The following is a 22,186-nucleotide window of genomic DNA, read 5'->3' on the forward strand; positions in this document are numbered from 1 at the left end:
TCACATTTTCACAACATTGCTGCAATCTTGGGATTTCCCAAGATTAATTATACACATTCACATTACATCACTTCCTGGGGGGTTTTCCTGATGGTGCAATAATGAACTGGGGCTTTCCAAGTTCTAAACATAGCTCTGACTTTGTTTACAATAATTTGGGGAATTCCAAAATACAAGGGGTTTCCCATCTCATGAAATACTTTCAGCTTGTAAACAAAGTTAAATAATTAAATTAAATCAAATTACTCAGGGCACATCACAATGTGATCTAATTCAACTATTAAAAGGAAGCTTGAGAGATATATATTTTAAATTAGAAGGACTTCAAAATGATACTAGAAAGCAGAATAAATTGGAGAAGAGAGGTTTTGAGCCACAAACCTGCCTATGAAGGCAGACTTAAAGAAAGCAACATGATACCACTCTTGTGAGTTTCTGTTGTGAAAATAAGAAAAAACAGTAGCGTTTTTTAATTATTTTCCTTTATATTCTCAAATTTTAGTCGTCATTATTTCAGAAACAGTACTTTCAATAAGGGATGTATTTTGATGTAACATATCACACATTGCAATTCTTTGTAATTTAGTCTGTTGTCATTTATGTTTCATATTGATACATTTCCTGTAGATCACGACCAGTCGTGGAAGTCAGTGTGATATTTAGCATTCATCCTCAAGCTGTAGACCTGGATAAAAAAGATAAACAACTTTCTGATGGAACCCTTGTTGCTGAGTAAGTATCATTTAGAATTTCCCAATTTTGCCCACACTTTGTAAGGGCATGCTTATCTTTATGTCATAGTGTCATTAGATGGGGACTGTTTGTAATCATTTTGCTATCACTGGATAGAGAAGAACCTTAGCCATTCTCAACTTTCCTGGCTATACATTGCAAATGCACTGCAAATTTAACACTATGATGTTTCATATAGAAATATATAGGGGGTTTCAACAACCCCCTTCCTTCGTAGTTGGTGTCACAAATTGCCTCAATAGGAGGAGAGTTACACTGTGCGGCACTAGGAATTTTTTATGGGGGTGGGGGGGAAGTTAAATTTGGGGGGTGGGGGGGGGGCAAAATCAACCAATTTTTCACAAAATTGCCATAAAAAGTGGAAATTTGTGTAATTTTGGTTTTTTGTGCCTAAAAACTAGGGGAAGGGGGAACTGGGGGAATTCTCTCTCCCTTGCCCCCACTGGAAATGGACATATACCAAGAGGAACTAGCAGCCTAGGTTAAGTGTTATACAGTACATTCAGCAGGGTTAATGAACTTTGGGTTTGAAATGATAGCTTCCAAATCTATTTTCTTTCAGGTTTGTAATTATGACTTGCATTACCTATACTGGAGTGGACGTACCTCAAAACATGAGTAAGCATTCTGATTTTACACTTTGTTCATATCATCTTAAAACCATATTGTAACATTTCCATAAAAATAGATTTGTTTTCCACAAAATGTTAGCTTTTACTGTCAGATATATCCCCTAAGTTTTACTTTTGAGCCTGAAAACTGAGGTAAAGCAAAGAAAATCACAATTTAATTCGAACACCTATGTTGCCAATGTGGGTTAAATTACTCCATCGGTCATGACTGAGGTAGGTCCTGTTGATGTATTATGACCATCCCCTGTACATCATGAACGTACAGAATAGAGTGTTATCTACATTGCGTATGTGTTTGACTAATAAGTCAATTGCATCAATAAAACAACAGGGCACATCGTTTTATTAAAAATATCGTATTTTGTCAAATATACAGCACCCAAAGCCTTGATTTTTGCAGGGTATGATAGTTTATTGAAGCACATTACAATCATGTAAAAATAAGAATGTTGACCAAACTTGAGGGCATCATCCTCAGCAAATGAAGGGGTCACTTATAGGCCTACCTTTGCATGTTTTTATTACTCCCATTTCCCACCCTAAATACAACATGAGAAGTAGGGAGCCCTTGTCACTAGCCTGCTGCCATGGTCAATCCTGCCCTGTGGGAGGGAATTCTTAGTAAAGAGGTGGGTACGGAGATGTACGGTAGATTTGGGGTGATTTTCAGGCTTTTTGATATAACTTTGGGTCACCAATTTTAGAACATCTTATATGATCAGTATTGGGCAAATTTATTGCAATTTTTTGGGTCTCCTTTTCATCAAATTTGGTATATATTTTGGGTGTGTTGTGTGAATTCGTAATTAATCCAAAATCAAGAACCCATCACACCCCCATCACCTATGTTTCAGATGGATATTTTATTTTTGAAAAGATGAAACGTTAAACATCAGTGAAATACCGTAAAAACTTGATAGTTAGCATATGTGCTTACTATCAAGCACTTTTGAAAACATGGTTTTCAAAAGATAGCGCTTTACCAACTGAGCTAATGGGGTTAAGACACAAATTTGCAGGTTTACTTGTTTGTATATAACTATGTGTATCGATGATTTGCTCAAAACTCTTTACACTTTTGTGGATGGGGCACTTCATGTTTGCAGAGCGCTCGATAGTAAACACATATGCTAACTATCGGGTTTTTATGGTATAATACATAAAAAGATAGTTTGTATAGCCCCCTCTTAAAAACTAGTGCATCACATGTGTACTTGCTCAATTAGCATTTTGTGCATATTAGTATTGCAAACTTAAATGGGGTTCTTTTATAAATAGACATTTTCAATTTTCTAGGATCCTGCATCAATATACTAAGCACCTTGTCATCAACTACATAATTACAATTATCCATGAGCTTCTTGAAGCATTTGGGGACAAGATATTAGTGACTGGTGTGTCTAATGTCAGAGGTCAGGAGCATAAACACTGACTTAGACAGCAAAAAGATATACAACAAATCGCTTGAAAGAGCTAATATTATTTTGTTTATCATTTTCCAGATCTTGAATTTACTCTGGTTCTGGATTCACAGCGACCTGCTCTATCGTCAAGAGCAGCATTTACCAGCAATAACAACTACCAGATAAGCAATGAAGTGAGGCTTATAAAAGACACACCCTCATGTTTGACTGGAGAAGCTTATGTTCGGGTATGTATAATTGTGACCCAATTTGCCCAATAATAAATGAATAAATTAAACTGACAACCATGTAGTAGAGTGAGAGGGAGAAAGGATGGAAATTGAGAAAAGTATCATAGTCATGTAGTAATGTCAACCCTGAAGGTAGTAGTAATGTCAACCTTGAAGTTAGTAGTAATGGGAACCTTGAAGTTGGTAGTAATGTCAACCTAGCAATGTCAACCCTGAAGTTAGTAGTAATATCAACCCTGAAGATAGCAGCAATGTCAACCTTGAAGTTAGTAGTAATGTCAACCCTTAAACCCTGAAGTAAGTAGTAATGTCAACCTTGAAGTTAGTAGTTATGTCAACCTTGAAGTTAGTAATGTCAGTTTTGACCATAGAGTGTTTTGCGAGCTGTGAATAGTGAGTAAAAAATAAACATTTTGTGAATCAACCTAAAATGCAGCTCTTATCCGGAATCTGATTGAAATGTAATTCTAAACATGCTAAAGAACAGTCAAAACTATATACATTGTGTCACCATGAAAAGCATACTTATTGGCGTGCCTTCAAACTACTAAACTATAATAGGTGAAACAAAATATGAAGGTGTGTGTGGAAGATAACATGTTATTTTATAGAGGACATAGAATTATACTAACCAATATGTATTTGTCTTCCCATGCACAGAACAATATCAGAGACAGGCAATCTCCAATAGGAATTCTAATAAATTACAACCTACCATTCAATGAGTCTAGTATGCAGCCTGGAGAGATAGCTCCAATACTTAACCAGAACAAGGACTCATTTGCTTACCAATCGGTAAGTTGCCTTTTATATAATAAAAAAATACAATAATCAGTAATGTCACTATCTTGAAATCTACCATAATACCAATTATAATCTGAATTGCGATAATTATGAAATGCAATGAAAAATAATTGTATTACATATTGAAATAAAATAAAAGAATTGATTATTTCCCTGTCACTGATTAGTCAGCTATAGCCAATTACCAAAGAAAAGCAACAAAATGGAGTATTTAACTGTTAAATTTGTTATATTGTTCATTTGCAGGTCCCCTTAATAAACAAATGCAAGAATTTCCACTGTTTGCCAGATCTACAATTGACAGCCTCAACGTAAGATATCATACATACAGTTATTATATTTGATATTATATTTGAAACATAAAAAATAAGCTCAGCATGTAAATCCAATTGCATTCAATGGAAAGGGACCCATTCAGGGACAATTGCGAATTAGACCCGCAGGTTTTTGCGGGTCGGACGATCAAGCTGGACGAATACATAATCGGACAGTGTTCTTTACATCATCGTCCCCTGTAACATGTGGAATAACTGAAGAATAAAAAGGTCACATTCATAAACCAGATAATTGAGATGAGCGTCACGACCGCCCGCTGTGAGAATCGATCTTGTAAATTGCCAGTACTCGATGATAATAACTTCTAGTCCAGTTACGATCAATGTAATCGGTGACCAAACTAATTGACCACTTGAGCAAAGCACTTGAAATTGGCCACCGCAAATTGCTGTTTGAATACACGGTCGATCTCAGGATCATGCTTCTCCTTCCAGTTCTTTGAATTTCATCGGGTAGCTAAGTTTGTTTCATCCAGGGTCGTCCCGGGCAGCTCTATCGGGTCTAAAACGCAACTCTCCCTAAGCATATATTTTGCCATAAAGTTTATATTAAGGTATGCAAACTTCATTTATTGTTGTTTTTTCATTGAAATCCGAGATCTGCAGACCTTTAAATCCATCAAAACATACAAAATTAGCTCTAAAAATCTAGAACAACGGCCGACATATCTTTTTTGCTAGCAATAAGCCTTAGGGTTCATTCCTGGGTTCATTGCAGCTAGTAGCCCAAAGGCAAATAAACAGAGCGGGTACTTCCATATTGATGCTACACTCCAGGGGAAGTCGGAATATAGGCGGAATGGACTTACGGCACACCCTATAGAAAGAGTATCATTTTTGTAATGCCTATATACATTTATAGAGCTTACAGATTTTTTTAAGTTACAGAATATGCATGACTTGTTAACACTTCCAGAATTTACCATTTGTCATAATGTCTTGTTTTCATGTACAGAGTGACAACAGAGCTGATAATTGGAGCTGATGAACCGATCTTTCTTGACATAGCAGTGTCCAATGATGGTGAAGACGCATTTGAGACGGTGTTTATTGCCACGTTTCCTGAAGGATTACAGTTTGTTAGGGTAGAAAGGAAACAATTGGTAGGTGCATATATTATACAAGGTTTGCTTGTAAACAGGAACTTCCTTGTTTCCCATCATGCATGGTTCATATTGTGTATAAAAATTACTGGCGTGTCCAGGATCTGTTCCTGCGGGGGGCTCAGAGGGGCTTTCAGAGTTATGCGGGGGGCTTAATGGCTAAAATCGCCAAAAAAAACGGCTGATTTTACATGATTTTTAACAAAGTGCAGGGGCTTCAGCCCCCAAAGCACCCCCCTGGACACGCCACTGAAAATATCCTGGGGTTTCTATTCTTTAGGTATATATCTTGCAATCATCCTCACAGCAAATTTGCCACAACCTTAGCCACATTTGCCACAAGTTAGCTCAATTGATAAGGCGTTCCACTATGGTGCGAGAGGTTGTGGGTTTGAAATCTGGCGGTGCCTAGTACTCATTGCTAATTTGTCTTGTTGTAACCCGTACGAACGGTACGAAACTCGGGGAGCTGTGGAATGTCTAGGGTGATTGAAAGTCTGTGATTTGTTGTTTAATGGTTTATGGAATGATGTGGGTCATAGTGGTCAGCGACAACCTGTAAAGTGTGCTGAGGGCTTGTGGATCAACATCTAGGCGTTGTGCCTTTGCATAGCGCACTATAAATCACTGCGCTTTTTTAGAGGGTAATAAGGAATTTAAAAAAAGTTTGAAATTAAGCAGGCCCTCGGGCCAAAAGCCAGTGAAAATATCAGCATGCCCACCGATACTCTACTCTCTGGGCCCATGAAATGTTACCACCAAAGTTGGACTCAATACTCACAAAACAGTTTTTTTTTTTTTACAGGATGTGTCTGTGACGTGTAATGAAGATGTAGATAATAATCAAATCACATGTGACCTAGGAAACCCATTCCCAGAAAGTCATCAGGTAAGTTTGATTTGAAGATTAATAATTTTATAAATAACTAATAGAATAAACGATATGAATTTTTGCTTTTACTATCCTCTACCGTGTGATAGATAACAGGCAGGTACAATATTTTGAGTAGTGGATGCTGCCTTTGTGGAGCCTAATCATAACTTTTGCCCTTCATTCCTCCATAATTTTGGTTTTACTGGGTGAAGGAGTTCTGACTGGTGGGGCATTTACCCCCATGCTGCTCCCTCCCACCCTGTGGCTCTGCCACTGACAGGACTCCCAGTAGTGAAGCCATCGAGGGGCATCGAGGTGCCCACCCCCAAACAAGAGAAAAATGCCCCTCCGACAAAAAGTGAAAGAGAATATCGGGAAGGGAAAAAGGGGCAAGGAACCCATTTCACACCCTGATCATGGGTCAAAATAGCATAAAGTAAATAAATAATAAATAAAGCTCTTTTGGAAGATCAAAGACTTTACATGTAGGCCTATAGTCTCTCTTTAACAGGGGTTCTCAATTAATTTGTTTCAAGGGCCAAATTGTGTTGAACAATAATGCTGAAGGGCCAAAAAAAATCAGTAGAGCTTAGCGAGCGGAGCGTCTTAGCGGGTGGGGTCCAGGGCCCCCCTTAGGGCCCCTGGCTGGGGTGCCCCCTGGAAGCTGAGAGGTTTAACCTATTTTTAACACAAATTTTGCATACAAGAACAAAGTCATAGGTAACAATTACATCAATATATTTTTTTTCTTTTCTTTTTTCTTTTTTATTATTATTTTTAAATGGCGCAACTGATTGACAAGCCTAGCTCTAAAAGTACAAGATCACTAGGGCTCATATGTGGCATATGTATGGACCCTAAGTTGCAGATGTGCCTTTTGCCCATTTTGGCCCCAGATGTACAAGGCTAGGGCCCCAGGGCCCCTTTGAGAAGGCATGCTCTATAAAAACCAGTATAAGTATATATCCCACTGATGCCAAAAGGATGCAATTTTGTTTTTCTTTGCTCCCAAAATGTCCATTTTGCCCCTCCCTAACCAAGAAAGCTGGCTTGGCCCCTGAGGCAACGGACAGATCAGATAATGAAAATTTGAAGAAAAAAAATCTATTTGTTTTACATGTTTATTGTAAACTTGAATTTGTATCAGTATGAATACCTGCTCAAAAACAGTAATAGGCACTGAATGTGCCTGGACCAATGAAGAAAGAATATAACAGATAATTATTATATTTGCTACTAGGTGTTGTTTGGCATCAAATTAGACAACATTGGCCTACTGGGAGATGAACCAGAAGCCAATATCACCATGCATGTAAGAAGGTAAGCAATAAATTGGATGTGGATAATGTGCGAGTTGCGAATGCGAGTTGCGAGTTGAAATCTGTGAGTTGAGAGTTGAGAAATTTGAGAGTTGTCAAAGATAGTTGCGAGTTGTTTGCGAGTTGCGAGTTGGTATTTGCGAGTTGTCAAATGAAGTTGTGAGTTGTTTTGCGAGTTGGTATTTTCAAGTTGAAATTTGCAAGTTGCGAGATGAAATTTGCAAGTTGAAATTTGCAAGTTGCCAAGGGGAGTTGCAAGTTGATTTGCGAGTTGTCTCAACTCGCAACTCGCAAATCAACTCGCTTCTGCCCTTGGCAACTCGCAAATTTCAACTTGCAACTTGCAGATTTCAACTCGCAACTCGAACTCGCAAAATACCTTTACCCCAATAAAACTGGGTTGGTTCAGTGTATTTCATGTGACCTTTTGCGCAATGTAAGTGTGTTGCAACTTAAAGAATATGCCATCATTTTGCTAGCAAAATACATCTCAATTTTGACATCCTTAAATCTTAGTGCTTTTCACATCACACATTTCATAAGTTAATTTCATGGAGAAATGTGAACAATATAAAAATTATGATGTAAAAGATGACAGTCATAAACTAAATGCATGGTGGAATAAATGGTTACCATGACATTTATTTGAGGATTTTTATGTAGAAAAGAGTTTAAAGTTGAATTGAGTAAATAACAGGGTCAAGCTTTTCTAATCATAACTTATCTATTCTATCAAATCTATTCTATGACTGTATTATTATAAGCTACTTTGATCAAACTTACTCCCCATTCCAGAAAAGTACAGAACTGATTTTTTTGGATTAAGAAAATATTATCCTGTTTTGCTAAATTAAACATAGCTAAATCCTAATCCTTTAGTTAGTCCTAACTGTCAATAAAAGTTAAATTTTAATATTTTTGCAATTTGAGGGAAAATGGTCCAAAAACATGCAAAATTGCATGTTTTTTTTACAATTATAGTCACAAAAATGTAAGACTTGGCCCAAGTCTAAGCATTCAAAATCTTGAGTATTAAGCCACTTGCAGGTTCCATCATTATGCACTATATGCGGGAGAGCCTCGAACTGGCAGCATACATGAAAGGAAGAATTACGTAACCTTACACAGAATGTTATATGACTGGTTCAATTCCCATTCATGTATGCTGCCAGTTCGAGGCTCTCCCCGCACATAGTGCATAATGGCGAACCGCAAGTGGCTTAATAAGCAGGGCTACGACACTCAGCTCATTTGCATGGCAAAATTACCCGTCTCCTCCGCAGCCAATTTGGTTTCGCTCCATCGAAATCAAGCAGGCAACGGAGGAGACTACCCTCCTTTGTGTTTGTTCATTTGTGTATGGAGAGCCATTATTGGAGTCTGTAATGACTTAGGCTACGCCCTCAGCTAGAGTCCGACGCTGCATTGTACTAGAAATACCTTTTCTGTGAAATCGCTTCGGCCAACCGGGAACACGATTCGCTTTGAAAATATAGCATTCAAATTAGTATCACCCTTGTGGCCCCGTGCAGTGGAAAACCTTAATTCTACCTGTGCACCTATAAAATGGGCACAGCAATTTGTCTCAAATATGAGTGAATTTTAAAAAACATACGGGATATGATGAACATTGACCTGACGCCATGATAGCAGGATCTATTAGTCGTTTTATATACAATGTATATACCGTATTGTCATAATACCAATATTTGTCATAATATATAATGAGTAATATTTAGCAACGCAAACGTGCAGTTCATAATGCACAAACGAATACTGATCTTTATGATATTCAGGTTTTTGTACATCACGTATAACATGTCACATAGGAGGTCAAACGTGTTGACCTTCATCTATTGTATTTGTTCATCTGTGTATGGAGAGGATTAACGCCATTAAAACTCCATCAGTATTAGGGCGTAGTTCAGTGAACTCACCGGATTGCTATTCCAATTACTTTGATAATACAGATAATATGTATTTATGGGTCGAGGCGATTGCATTGAAAAACCTAATAAATTATTCATAACAGTTACGTAATCAATCGATAGTGCGGACACTTTTCATTTGCAAACCACCAAAATTTGTGATCTTTTAGCGTTGGAAAAGAAACCACGTGAATAGAGTGCCCCCTCAAGAATAGGTTCTCTGTGGTATAAGGTAAGAGTTAGCTCCTAATTTTAATATCATATGTTATTTTTGCTAATTGGTTATGAAAAAGATTGGAAAATGTGTTTTCCAAAAATTAGAATGCATAACTCGAAATTAGTTTTTGTTCAAGTCTTTGGGCTTGATTTTCACAGAATACGAGTAAGGTAAAAAAAAACGCATTAAAAATGCATGTTTTTGACCCTTATTTACAAAATTGGACCAAACATTAAAATTTTACTTTCACTGCCAGTTGGGACTAACTAAAGGATTAGGATTTAGTTATGTTTCATTTGGCAAAACAGGATAATATTTTTTAATCCAAAAAAATTAGTTCTGTATTTTTCTGGAATGGGGAGTAGGCCTAAATGGATACCCTTTATTGCACTAGATGTTTTCAGAGCAAGGTGGTCAATTACATAATTATGCTTGCTTTGCCGTAATTATTATTTTTTAGTGCAAGCCAAGAATTGCAGAATACTACAGCAGATAATTTTGCTAACATCACTGTTGACATCAAAGCACAAGCTCGGATTAATTTCGCAGGGTAAGTGAACTTTTTACTTTGGGTTAACCAAATAGCAAAACTCTAATGGGGAATTTAAAACATTTTGCCCTATTGTAATCAAGCAGGGGACCTAACCTTTTTTCATCTTAATTATAACAAGATTCTTTCGCAATCAAGCCTGGCTTTCCCTTTTAAAGGGAATTTCATTCATCAACTTGAGGACATAAATCTACAGTCATCTTGGGGTGAACATGGTAAAAGGTCAAAAGATTGCAGTAACAGCAGGCATTTTTGTTTGAGGCAGTGATCATTCTCACTGGCCACTGCTCAGCAAAATTTGATTTTAAGAGTGATTTTTCCCATCAAAGTGAATTTCAGGGGAGGCAAAAAATCAACAAATTGCCTCAAAATTGCTTCAAAAAGTGGACATTTTGGGTCTTTACTGGGGTGCATCAGGGGGAAGGGGGTTCTGACTGGGGGAATTTGCCCCTCCAGGGGCGGATTTAGAGGGGGGAACACCTGGCGCTTGCCCCTCTAATTTTTGGAGAGTGATGCCTGAATATGTGTATTTTTCCCGAGCGGCAGACTTTGTGGGGCTCGCCCCATTGAAAATTCCTGGATCCGCCCCTGCCCTCCCCCCATTCCCCCAGTGATGCCACACTTTTAGAAATGTTTCTTATTCATTCTTTTTGCAGTGTATCTGACCCAATCTTTTATGAAATTCTTGCTGTGGATGAAGAAAACATGGATGAGAATAAAGATATGGACAGAGAGATCACAAAAGAAGAAGATGCTGGACCACGAATCACACATTACTATACGGTTTGTACAATGAATACACAAGTTTTGTCTCTGCTTAAAATTTTATTGATGCAAAACAGAAAAATTTCCCAATCAGTCCCAATGCTATTTGGATATTCACTATCAGATCATACATCCTAAAAGTAAATGTGCATTTTTTACAAATCATTGGCTCTGAATGAAAACTGTATTTTGACTTAATACTATCAAAATGCCAAAACCAGATCAGAGGACCATGAATTTGGAGGATAAATTGCCATTGGTCAATCTTACTCTCTTCCTTTTCATTGCAGCTTCGTAATCTTGGTCCAAGTAACATAGGTCCTACAACTATTGATATCAAGTGGCCAATGTGGTACTCGGAAGGTGAATATTTGCTGTATTTGATAAGCGCCACCATGGGATCAGGTTCTACAATGGAGCAACAATGCGAGATTTTTGGTGGAGAGGCTAACCCTGATGGATTAACGGTGTGTATTACAAAATACTTCATTTGCCAAGGTCAATTATGCTGTCATACAAAAATTATCATGACACTTCAATAAGAGACAGGTTTTGGAAGAAATTTATATGCAGTAATGGGGGAGACACATTCACCCATGCCTGAATTTGAGATTTCTTGATACTTATGAACATTAAGCTTTCATTCACTTGAAACTGGTAAAATAAAACTTTTTAATATTTCCCTCCATTTTTTTTCTTGATTTAAAAATCACTATTTCACCTTTTCCTACTCCAAAAAAATTCACATGGCTCAAGACAGCTTAAGTAAACTGGCAGGAAAATATGAGTTCAGAATGCGCTAATGTGAAATAATGTGCGCAGGTCTAATGCAGTCAAGTTGCATTCGCTATGTGTTGTTAATGTCAGGAAAATAATAAACAGTAAACAAAATTTGTAGTTGAAATATCACTTTATGGTGCACTTAAAGCATACAATTTAGATTAATTAGTGCAAAAAGATGCAAATTAGGGCCACCCATCAGATACAGCTTCCACAAGTGTGAAAGCTGCAGTCTTTAACAAAAATTATTGTAAAAACGATGATGAAATATGATTGAATCCCTTTCAACAACAAAAACAAGCTAATAATATGCTATACTATACTGTACTGTACTGTATATACTATACCATACTATACTTATATAATATTGGATGGCATTGAGGGTTGTATTAGAATATACTGCACATGCCATGAATGATATTCAATGAGCCGGTACGGCAAATTGAATATCATTCATGGCAAGTGCAGTATATTCCAGACATGCCAACTAGTACGGTTTCACCGTATTTTGTACGGTAAAACGTGAAAAATACGGTAGTACGGTCACCTCCAAAAAAATACGGAATTCCAGAATTTTGACCAAAATAATAAAATGTTGTGTCTTAAAAAGATAAACAGTTGCAAGATTAGACTACCGACTGAATTACTGGTATCATTTGACCACTTTCTTGGTCTGTTAAAGTGGTTGACTACATCGTTTTTCTCTCAACTTTCGATCATGCATGCACATTAAAAATTATTATATAATAGGCCTACAAGATGCTTTCCGAAATAATTTTCTTCTGACTTGCAGATTTTTCATGCACATTAGTATTTTTTATTAACCACCTAATGCTATGTCTTCTGAAGGTATTTAGTTAACTATTTAGCTCTTTTGGTGCAAAAGAATAAGCCTACAAGAAGGTTTCGGACCTCATTTTACTTCCGACTTTCGCACCATGCATGCACATTAAAGAAATATTTAATAGGCCTACAAGATGGTTTCCGAAATAATTTTCTTCTGACTTGCAGATTTTTCATGCACATTAATATTTTTTATTAGCCACCTAATGCTATGTCTTCTGAAGGTATTTAGTTAACTATTTAGCTCTATTGGTGCAAAAGAATAAGCCTACAAGAAGGTTTCCAACCTCCTTTTACTTCCGACTTTCGCATCATGCATGCACATTAAAGAAATATTTAATAGGCCTATGGTTTCCGAAATAATTTTCTTCTGACTTGCAGATTTTTCATGCACATTAATATTTTTTTATTAGCCACCTAATGCTATGTATTCTGAAGGTATTTATTTAACTATTTAGCTCTATTGGTGCAAAAGAATAAGCCTACAAGGTTTACGACCTCCTTTTACTTCCGACTTTTTTTTTCTTTTTTTTTCGCACGATGCATGCACATTAAAGAAATATTTATAGGCCTATACAAGATGGTTTCCGAAAGAATTTTCTCCCGACTTGCGGATTTTTCATGCACATTAATATTTTTTATGAAGCATCTTCATCTAACTGCTACACATCATGCTATGTCTTCTGGAAGTATTTAGTTAACTATTTAGGTCTGCAAAATAATAAGCCTGCAAGATGCTTTCCGACTTTGTTGCACCCAGTGGCACATTAATATTTTTAATATTTTTCTTTAACCATGCATAGATAACTGCTATACCCAGTAGAGTCTTCTAATTGACATTGGCATTAAACTGTTTATTTTTTTGGTTGAAAACATGAACAAAACCCGATGTTAGGCCTACCCCTACCGACTGATACTATGATGATGATTCAGATGATGATCAATGATTTTCTGAACTTGAAAGATTTATACAAAGCATACTTCTAACAACATTAGAAGTAACAAAACCCAATGTTTCAAGAAATATGTCAATTTGTTTGGTTTACATACTTTACCCAATTTCGTGAGGTCAAAGGTCACATACAAGGTCAAAGGTTGACTGAGGTCACCAAATCTTTTAATAATTAATTTTTAATTGTGCATCACATATCCGACAATCAGCTTGATCAGTCATGTAATTAAGGAAATATGACGACTTTAAGATGGCCGCTTTCCATGTAAAGTATAGCAAAGTAGCACTTTCAATGAGTGATAACTCATAAAGGAAGCATCTTTCTGTATTGATTTATTACTTTGATGGAATGGTTCTTTGGTATTGCCAAATTTGATTGCAAATTGTAAGGTGGGCCCCTGGACCTCGGCCGTTACGTGCTTGGTCGCACAAGTGCTCCCTCGCAATTACGTGTTCTACTTTTGGGGTTTCTGGGGTTGGCAGGTATGCAAAAGGTACATTTTTTAAAAATACGGTTTTAGGGTGCAAAATACGGATTTTTGTTCTTCTGAGTACGGAAATCTGGATTTCAAAGTTGGCATGTCTGATATTCTCATACAACCCGAAATAAAGCCATGACCCAATATTATTATTATTATATAATAGATGTAGCTTTTTCCATGCATTTTGCATACAAAAGTATCAAACTAAACATGCTGGTGCCATTTGGAATCCAGTCGTTTCGTGTAATTTTCATCATGTTTGCCAGTGGTACAAGACAACAAACTGCGTAACTCAATCAATTACGCCTGCTTTGGTCTCTCCGAGCGTGAGGTATGCTGCGTAACGCGCTATGAGTTGTGAGCGACAACGCAAAATGTGCGCGCCCGTTCAGTATCAAAATATCTTGCACTGTGTTACCGTGCAGTATTAAAAATTTTTGGTATAGCTATTATATAATACTATACTATACTATACTATGCTATGCTATGCTATACTATACTATACTATACTATACTATACTATACTATACCATACTATACTACTATAGACAAATAATAAATATTCATTGAATGCTTTTGATTACAGCTTGAACCTGAGAAAACTCGTACAAATGACAGTGATGTAGGCGGAGGTGCAGCCGCATTGCAAGGAAAACCTGTCAGGAAACGCCAGGTTGCAGAGGAACAGACACAGGCAGCCCAGCAAAGCATCCCATTTATTGACTGTGATTCCTCACCTAATAGATGCTATAATATTAGTTGTAAGACAGGTGGATTGATGGCAGGAAGTGTACAGTTAGACAGCATTACTATTATCATCAGATCAAGACTATGGTTGGATACTCTATCTAATGTAAGTGTAGTGTAGGCTTAATTACACTGCAAAAACAGTGTTTAGCGATTAAACACTTTTCTAAACACAATTTTGCCACCATGTAAACATGTTTAAAAGCTAAACATCATGTGTCAAATTTCTTAACATTGGTCAGTGATGGTGTTTAATTTTTATACATCTGACATCCATATTCTAAACATAACATTTCTAAACACATTCTTGCCACCACTTTCTAAACACTGTTTTAAACTTTATTCACACAAGCAAAATGAAAACTCACTCAGAAATTGTTGTGACTCATCGAAGTTCATTTCTTCAGCTGTTGTGGCTGCTGGTTGACGTTAGTGGTACTGGAGTCGCATGATCGATCATGTGATATTGATCTATGTGACTCCAGCCCGAGACTCCAGAAGCCTTCCGTACTCCGTAGGTCTTAGAAAGGTAGTTGCGGCCTCTTGGTTGAGGTCTGGGTTGTTGGTGGCTATGTAGATTGACTCTTTCACCCCTCTCTGATACCATCTTTGATCAGTGTCTATTATATTGACCTCCTTGGGGTCAAAAGAATGTGAGCACCGACATTGATGGGCAGACACATAGTCAGGATATATATATTTGGGGTGGGGCTATAAAATAGACCTTTTATCATTTTCCCTCAAAAATGAGCTGAATTTCCAACATGTTTTACAGAAATAGTGGACCTTTTTTCGGATTGGCATGAGGGGGAGTGAGCCACATCCCGCACCCCTCTGTCTATACTGCTTTATTGAGTGGGCTTCATTTTAATGTGGGTAGCAATGTCCAGTCACAATCTTGAAAAGAAAACCTAAGAGGTTTATACATTATACAGGCTAAAATTGGCAAAATATAAGGTGATTTTGCATGGTTTTACTAATTTGACATGAACACTGTCAAAACGCTGTTTAAAAGTTAAAACGACTCCTGTTTAATGACTTAACCTATCTAAAAAAAAACATGTTCTTAAAGATCACCTGATAAACAAAACAGGGTTGTTTTAAATTTTATATAGTGTTTTAAGTAACATCCCAGCAAACACAAAATGTTTTTGACATCATTCGCAAACGGTTATAAAAGGTTGTCAGAAAACGTTTAAATGTCGGGTTATATAAACGGTATATTAAGAGTATAAAACGTTTTCATAACCTTAAAAACATTTTTTGATAATCTACTGCTCAGCAAACAAAAATGTTTTACAGAAAACGTTTAAATGTCGGGTTATATAAAGGGTATAAAACGTTGTAATAACATTCCAAAAACATTCTTGAAAACTTGATACAAAACATTCTAAACAGAATGTTATTTTGGGGTTGAAAAAATATTTTACGAAAAATGTTTCCCCAAAATATTTTCAATAACGCTTTAAAAACGTTTTCATGACCTTTATATAACCCGACATTTAAATGTTATTAAAAGGTTTTGAAAAAACATTTTAAGAACATTTCTGTGTTTGCTGGGTTCAAATATTTTAACATAATGTTATTTAAGTATTGACACAATATTTGGCAAAATGTTTGCAAAAATAGTTTACAATAACATTTTTTGAAAACATTTAAAAATATTGTTGTAGTGTGTTTTCATACAAAACGCTTTAAAACGTTATCATGACCTTTATATAACCCGACATTTTAATGTTATTAAAACGTTCTTACCAAAACCAAAAGCCAAAATATAAGTTATTTAAAACGTTTTAAAAACGTTTTTGTGTTTGCTGGGATTGTATTCCTTTATCATGTAGTTGATGACTAAGTAATATGGTGTTACAATGATGGCAAATGTGATGCAATCAAGCTAAATGAGTCTGATGTCAATCAAAATCAAAATTCAGTTTTCAATTTCATTACTGGACCCATTCTTAGAGCTTTATGTTGCTGAAAACCCCATATTAGACTTATGGTTCCAGAGATATGGCCATTTTAGTTTTGTTCAAAACAGTGAAATACAAAGGAAATTGAATACTATTATTAATTATATCTCAAAATCAATATTCCTGACATCCGACTAATTTTGCTTGATCACATCACAAATTACATCTTGGTGTCACACGCTGAAGATAATGCACTACCCAGCAAACACAAAACGTTTTCGACATCATTCGCAAAAGGTTATAAAAGGTTGTCAGAAAACGCTTAAATGTCGGGTTATATAAAGGGTACATTAATGGTATAAAACGTTTACATAACATTAAATAACATTTGTTGGTAATTTACTGCACAGCAAACACAAATGTTTTACAGAAAACATTTAAATGTCTGGTTATATAAAGGGTATAAAAACGTTTTAATAACATTCCAAAAACATTTTTGAAAACTTGGTACAAATCATTCTAAACAGAATGTTATTTTGGGGTTGAAAAATATTTTGCAAAAAATGTTTGCCCAAAATATTTACAATAACGCTTTTAAAATGTTTTCACGACCTTTATATAACCCGACATTTAAATGTTATTAAAACGCTTTGTAAAAAAACATTTTAAGAACATTTCTGTGTTTACTGGGTGCAAATATTTTAACATAATGTTATTTAAGTGTTGACAAAATATTTGGCCAAAAAGTTTGCAAAAAATAGTTTACAATGACATTTCAAAACATTTAAAAAATATTGTTGTAGTGTGTTTTCATACAAAACGTTTTAAAACGATTTCATGACCTTTATATAACCCGACATTTTAATGTTATTAAAACGTTTTTACCTGAACCAAAATCCAAAATATAACTTATTTAAAACGTTTTAAAAATGTTTTTGTGTTTGCTGGGTACTTCGGGTCACACATTGGTGATAGTGCGTCCACTTGACTTTGTCCATAGCTGGCAGAGAAGGTTCTACCATCCACAGCATGTGAAAAATGAAAAAGCTCATAAGATTTTTAGGTTGTAATTGGATTATTTCTGGATATTATTGATTCGGCATTATTGATATTAGAACTGTCACAAAATGTGGACCATTTTGACAATTCAAAATTTTGCGATTTTCCCCCCTTTTTTTTCCTTCTTGTAGATTGAAGATCTTAGAGAAATCAATATAGCTTCCACAGCAGAGGCCAAAGTTCAAAGCATGCCATATGACATTGCTCCATCTCAACTACCAAGTGAAACTGCAGAGGTAAAGTTTTAGTCTAGTCATTTGAGCAACATTTATATTGATTAATTCTTGAGGTGTTGCCACTTTGTAATAAGTTCACTAAGGCCGCATAAAATTAATGTTTTGGTTCTCGTAAGGAGGATTTTCATGAATTGATGAAGAGCGAGGTATTATTTTTTCCTTAAATGTAAAAATTAGCATTGTTAGTAGTTTTCGGTCTTTTCTAACAGTGCTTAAGAAAAACAAAGAGACCTGTTTCTTTTTCTTTTCTTTTTTTCAAATTTGACATTCCGAGAGATAGACTCCATAGAGTACCACAAAAAGACTTGGCAGTAATCCTTGTAGTTCTGTAATAAACTTATGTATGTTTTTCTAAAGCATTAAAATGCCTTGACTAATCCCAGAAATTGAAACGGGAGGGACTAGAACCAAAATATTCATTTTATACGGCCTAATATGTAACACAGTAGACCATAATATAAATAAAATTCTGGACTCACCAATGATTTTTAGTAACATTGTGATCCCAGTCTTCATCAGACTGTGCAGAGACTTGTCTGATGGCTTAGTTATATAATGATATAATCAATACATTAATAACCATGTAACACAGTAATTCATATCCCAATCACCCATTTGCAAAAAACATACTTGAAACTTTTCAGCTTTGTAGCATATTTCAGCTATTTTTAGTTCAAATTGATACACTTTCTTTTATTTTTCAGCCCAATTTGGGCTATTTTACCCAATTTCCTACAGTTTTTCAGCTTTTTATAGCATTTTTAGCTTTTTTCACTGAAGGTCCGTTTTAGGTTTAAATTAGTTTCCTCTCTTGTTTAAGTTAAATTTGACGTATGTATTGTATTGTTTTCTCGCAGGCTACACTAACAGTTGTACCCGAGATCCTGACACCAGCACCAGCCAAAGCTATCCCGTTATGGGTATATGTAGTATCTACAATGGTGGGTGTCTTCATTCTCTGTGTTATAGTACTTGGATTATGGAAGGTTGGTATTACATTGATGTTTTCAGTTATAATTGTCACTTCAGGCCAATTGAATATGAATTAAAATAGCTCCATTGCTGAGAGCTAAGAACTGTAATATCATCTGTATCTCAGGCTATACATAATGTTTGTGTACACACAATTTCTGGCAGATTCATTCGCTTGGCAAAAATATCTTTCAGATTTGTATTGATGTTCTGCAGAACAAAATTACAGCACAGTGACCTATGGAGCAATGTAATATACATAACTCACTAACACAAGATTAGATATCTACTCAAACATTCCATAAAAAGAGGATGCTAGAATCACAAAAGAGTCCTTTAAGTTATATTTTAGAGACTGTGTAGCTGTTTATACTGTATACGCTTGACCAATGCCACTTGGTAGATGCGAATACATCATAAGATTAAGACAGCTACCAAGGTGTCATAGATTTATATGGATTTAAGAGCATCTGATACCTCCATGGTCAGTGAAAGAAATAACCACATAAGAAAGAAAGAGCAGTTTAATGAGGTAAACCCAAAGTGTTACAATTAAACAAGACATCAAATAAACACAAATCCCAACTGGCACACAGCCCAACTTGAAAAAAAGCAAGGGAATGTGCCGGCATAGGATTCAAACCCACAACCTTCTGATCTCTAGACGGACGCTCTATCCAGTAGGCTACCAGCTCCCACTGATAAACTGTGGTTAAAAGTGGGAGGTTGGTACAGTCTGTTTAAGATATATCTTGGGATATTGTTGCAGAATTTTGCCTTTGATTTAATAAATCACAGATAGTCTCCTTAATTGAAACATGTGAACCCCATACTGATTCAAGGTTTTTGTTTTCTTTTGTCACCAGATTGGTTTCTTCAAGAGGAAGAAGATACAACCCAATAATCCCAGAGCGATGGTATCAGATGACAACTGGGTAGAAGATGCACTGCAAACAGAGAAGCAATAGTCAAAATATGACAAAAATGTTGCATAATTCCAAGTACTAAAAACTAAGATGTTAAGAATAAATGACAGGATTTTTTTGTTTTTGCTATCCTCTATCATGTGATATAGGATAGGTAGGTCCAATTTAACATTTTGTACTGTGAAAGTTCCTATCATTTATTCTTATTCTTATAAAATTTTTGTGCAAATATAGAGTTTGGGGAAATTTGATCATACACAATATTTTAGTAGTACCGCCGTTTGAAACCAACATGTAGCTCTATCAAAATAATCGGCATGTCTACAATTGGCATGTCTATGGCATGATACATGACACCCATGTCATGGGATTGTCCAATCAGGTTTACAAGCTAGACCATGCCCACTGAATAAGAATAGACGGTATACCTGAATTGCCCAATAGATAAAACATCTAGCAAATGAAACATGTGTGTCTGCAAAAAAACTTATTTTTTTACCTTTTGGATAAATAAAAATCTACCTTTTTGGCTTTTCAAAGTGGTGGAACCTTCTTTTATTCAAAATTTACCACATCAACTCATGTTTAGCCATATTGGAATATTGGACACTGCTACTTTTGCAGGGATTTGCCACAATGACTCACATTATACTGATAATGAAAATGTTATGCCAAGTGAGAAAATGTTATTGTATTTTAGTTGTGAGATGAAACTGCTCACATAGATTTGTTGGGAAATTGTAATCTAGCTATCCAATGTTGTAAGGGAATTCCGTTATAGTTGATGAATTTGTATATATGTACTTAATTTCAACAAAGATTTTTATTTTTATGTTTCTAATTTACATGTAAATAGCATCTAGAGTTTTTCCACAAAGCTGAATATATTTCCCAGGAAGAATTGTGTTCAACTTTTTCATGTATAAATTGGAAATTGGTAATAATATTTAAAGATGTTTACAATTGTATCTTTTCCACATGGCATGGCTAAGTTTTATGTAACATGCTCCATATTCAAAGTCAAATATTGAAATGCCATTTTTCCTCCAATTTATAGAACTCCAAACTGCATTAATGAAATGTAATTCTTACAAACATGCATGACTCAAAAACAGTTTTTTGTTGTTTTTAAAGTCAAAGAAATGCTGCAATTTCCATAGAGCAACTTCACATAAAATTTTGAAGCTTTCTGAATGGGAACAATTATGATATTTCAGGAAGGGAAAGTAGTGTGAAAGTCAAGGAAGCATCAATATGTGTATAACATTATGCCAATAACTAAATTTTGGTCAAAGTGGATTTAAGTGTTTTTTGCATCTGAGCTTGTCAACACTTTTATTGAACACTTTTTCATGTTTCAGGATTTGATATCAAATATTTGACTTTGAACATGGACTTTTTCTGAGACCAGGGTTTTTCTGAGGGGACGGGGTTGTGGGGAAGTGAAATCATTTATATGATATTGTATAATAATTACTTACCACAAATCAGTGTAAAATATATTTAGATGTAAAAACTAAGGTTTTGTAGCGTATGTACAGCCAGTTGATGGTACAGACATGAAGGTTCATTCCAAAAACGTGGTAAAGTAAACTTTATCCAATTCTTTACATATTCTAGTATTATTATTTTATTTATTAGTCAAATATGCATTTTTATATTATGTATAACTTGCAATAAAAGTACAAAAAACATGCAATCACAATATGGCCCATATTATACTAGCAGATACAGCAAGTGATGAGGATGAATCTCTATCAACTAGTTTGCCATTTGCCACCTTCTGCACACATATCTGGGTATTAAGCAGAATGATCATGATGTACAAGTGGTTCACTAATAGGTTAATAAATGTGTATCACTTGATGGGAGTGAAATTGTACAAAATAATGCACATAATACTGCGATGTCTTGCATGAGAAAAATGTACAAGAAAAATACTGTAATTTTTGCTATTTTTATAACAAAATTGTCACTAAAAATGTTAGAAAATGCAAGCAAATATAAATAATTCAAGAAAAGTGAATGCATCGAAAAGCGTGTACTATGTGGAGTGTGCGCACAGTGCAGTTATACAATACTTATGCACACCGCATATTTTTACTAACATTTTGCTTTGATTGGTTCTCACTATCTAGGGGTGTATGAATTGTAATTACTAGTTAGTCCAGTACTCTGACATGTAGTGGCAATATAATGATATAGAGGGATGAGCAATTAAAACTTTGGAGGTATTTGTACATCTGGTGTCCTCATCCATGTGTCTTTCTTTCAAAATTGTGACTAGATAATTGTACTTTATTACCAACCTCATCCCCCCCAATGTCAAAAAGAAATCTACGCCA

The 22,186-nt window shown here is 35.5% G+C and overlaps 1 protein-coding gene across 1 annotated transcript in view; it reads left to right on the plus strand.

Annotated features, from left to right (window-relative positions):
* Positions 1-22,081, plus strand: part of LOC140151472 (integrin alpha-8-like) — a 68,827-nt gene extending 46,746 nt beyond the window's left edge. The window contains exons 14-28 of the mRNA XM_072173824.1: positions 628-732; positions 1,316-1,371; positions 2,888-3,036; positions 3,700-3,834; positions 4,090-4,154; positions 5,134-5,281; positions 6,087-6,170; positions 7,396-7,475; positions 10,080-10,169; positions 10,826-10,952; positions 11,225-11,401; positions 14,578-14,844; positions 17,839-17,943; positions 18,801-18,929; positions 19,782-22,081. Of these exons, the coding sequence (XP_072029925.1) occupies positions 628-732; positions 1,316-1,371; positions 2,888-3,036; positions 3,700-3,834; positions 4,090-4,154; positions 5,134-5,281; positions 6,087-6,170; positions 7,396-7,475; positions 10,080-10,169; positions 10,826-10,952; positions 11,225-11,401; positions 14,578-14,844; positions 17,839-17,943; positions 18,801-18,929; positions 19,782-19,883 (1,819 nt within the window). The 3' untranslated portion in view covers positions 19,884-22,081. The remainder of the gene's footprint in view (positions 1-627; positions 733-1,315; positions 1,372-2,887; positions 3,037-3,699; positions 3,835-4,089; positions 4,155-5,133; positions 5,282-6,086; positions 6,171-7,395; positions 7,476-10,079; positions 10,170-10,825; positions 10,953-11,224; positions 11,402-14,577; positions 14,845-17,838; positions 17,944-18,800; positions 18,930-19,781) is intronic.
* Positions 22,082-22,186: the final 105 nt, after the last annotated feature.

The sequence above is a fragment of the Amphiura filiformis genome, chromosome 4 (genome assembly GCF_039555335.1).
Source record: "Amphiura filiformis chromosome 4, Afil_fr2py, whole genome shotgun sequence".
In the NCBI taxonomy this organism is placed as follows: Eukaryota; Metazoa; Echinodermata; class Ophiuroidea; order Amphilepidida; family Amphiuridae; genus Amphiura; species Amphiura filiformis.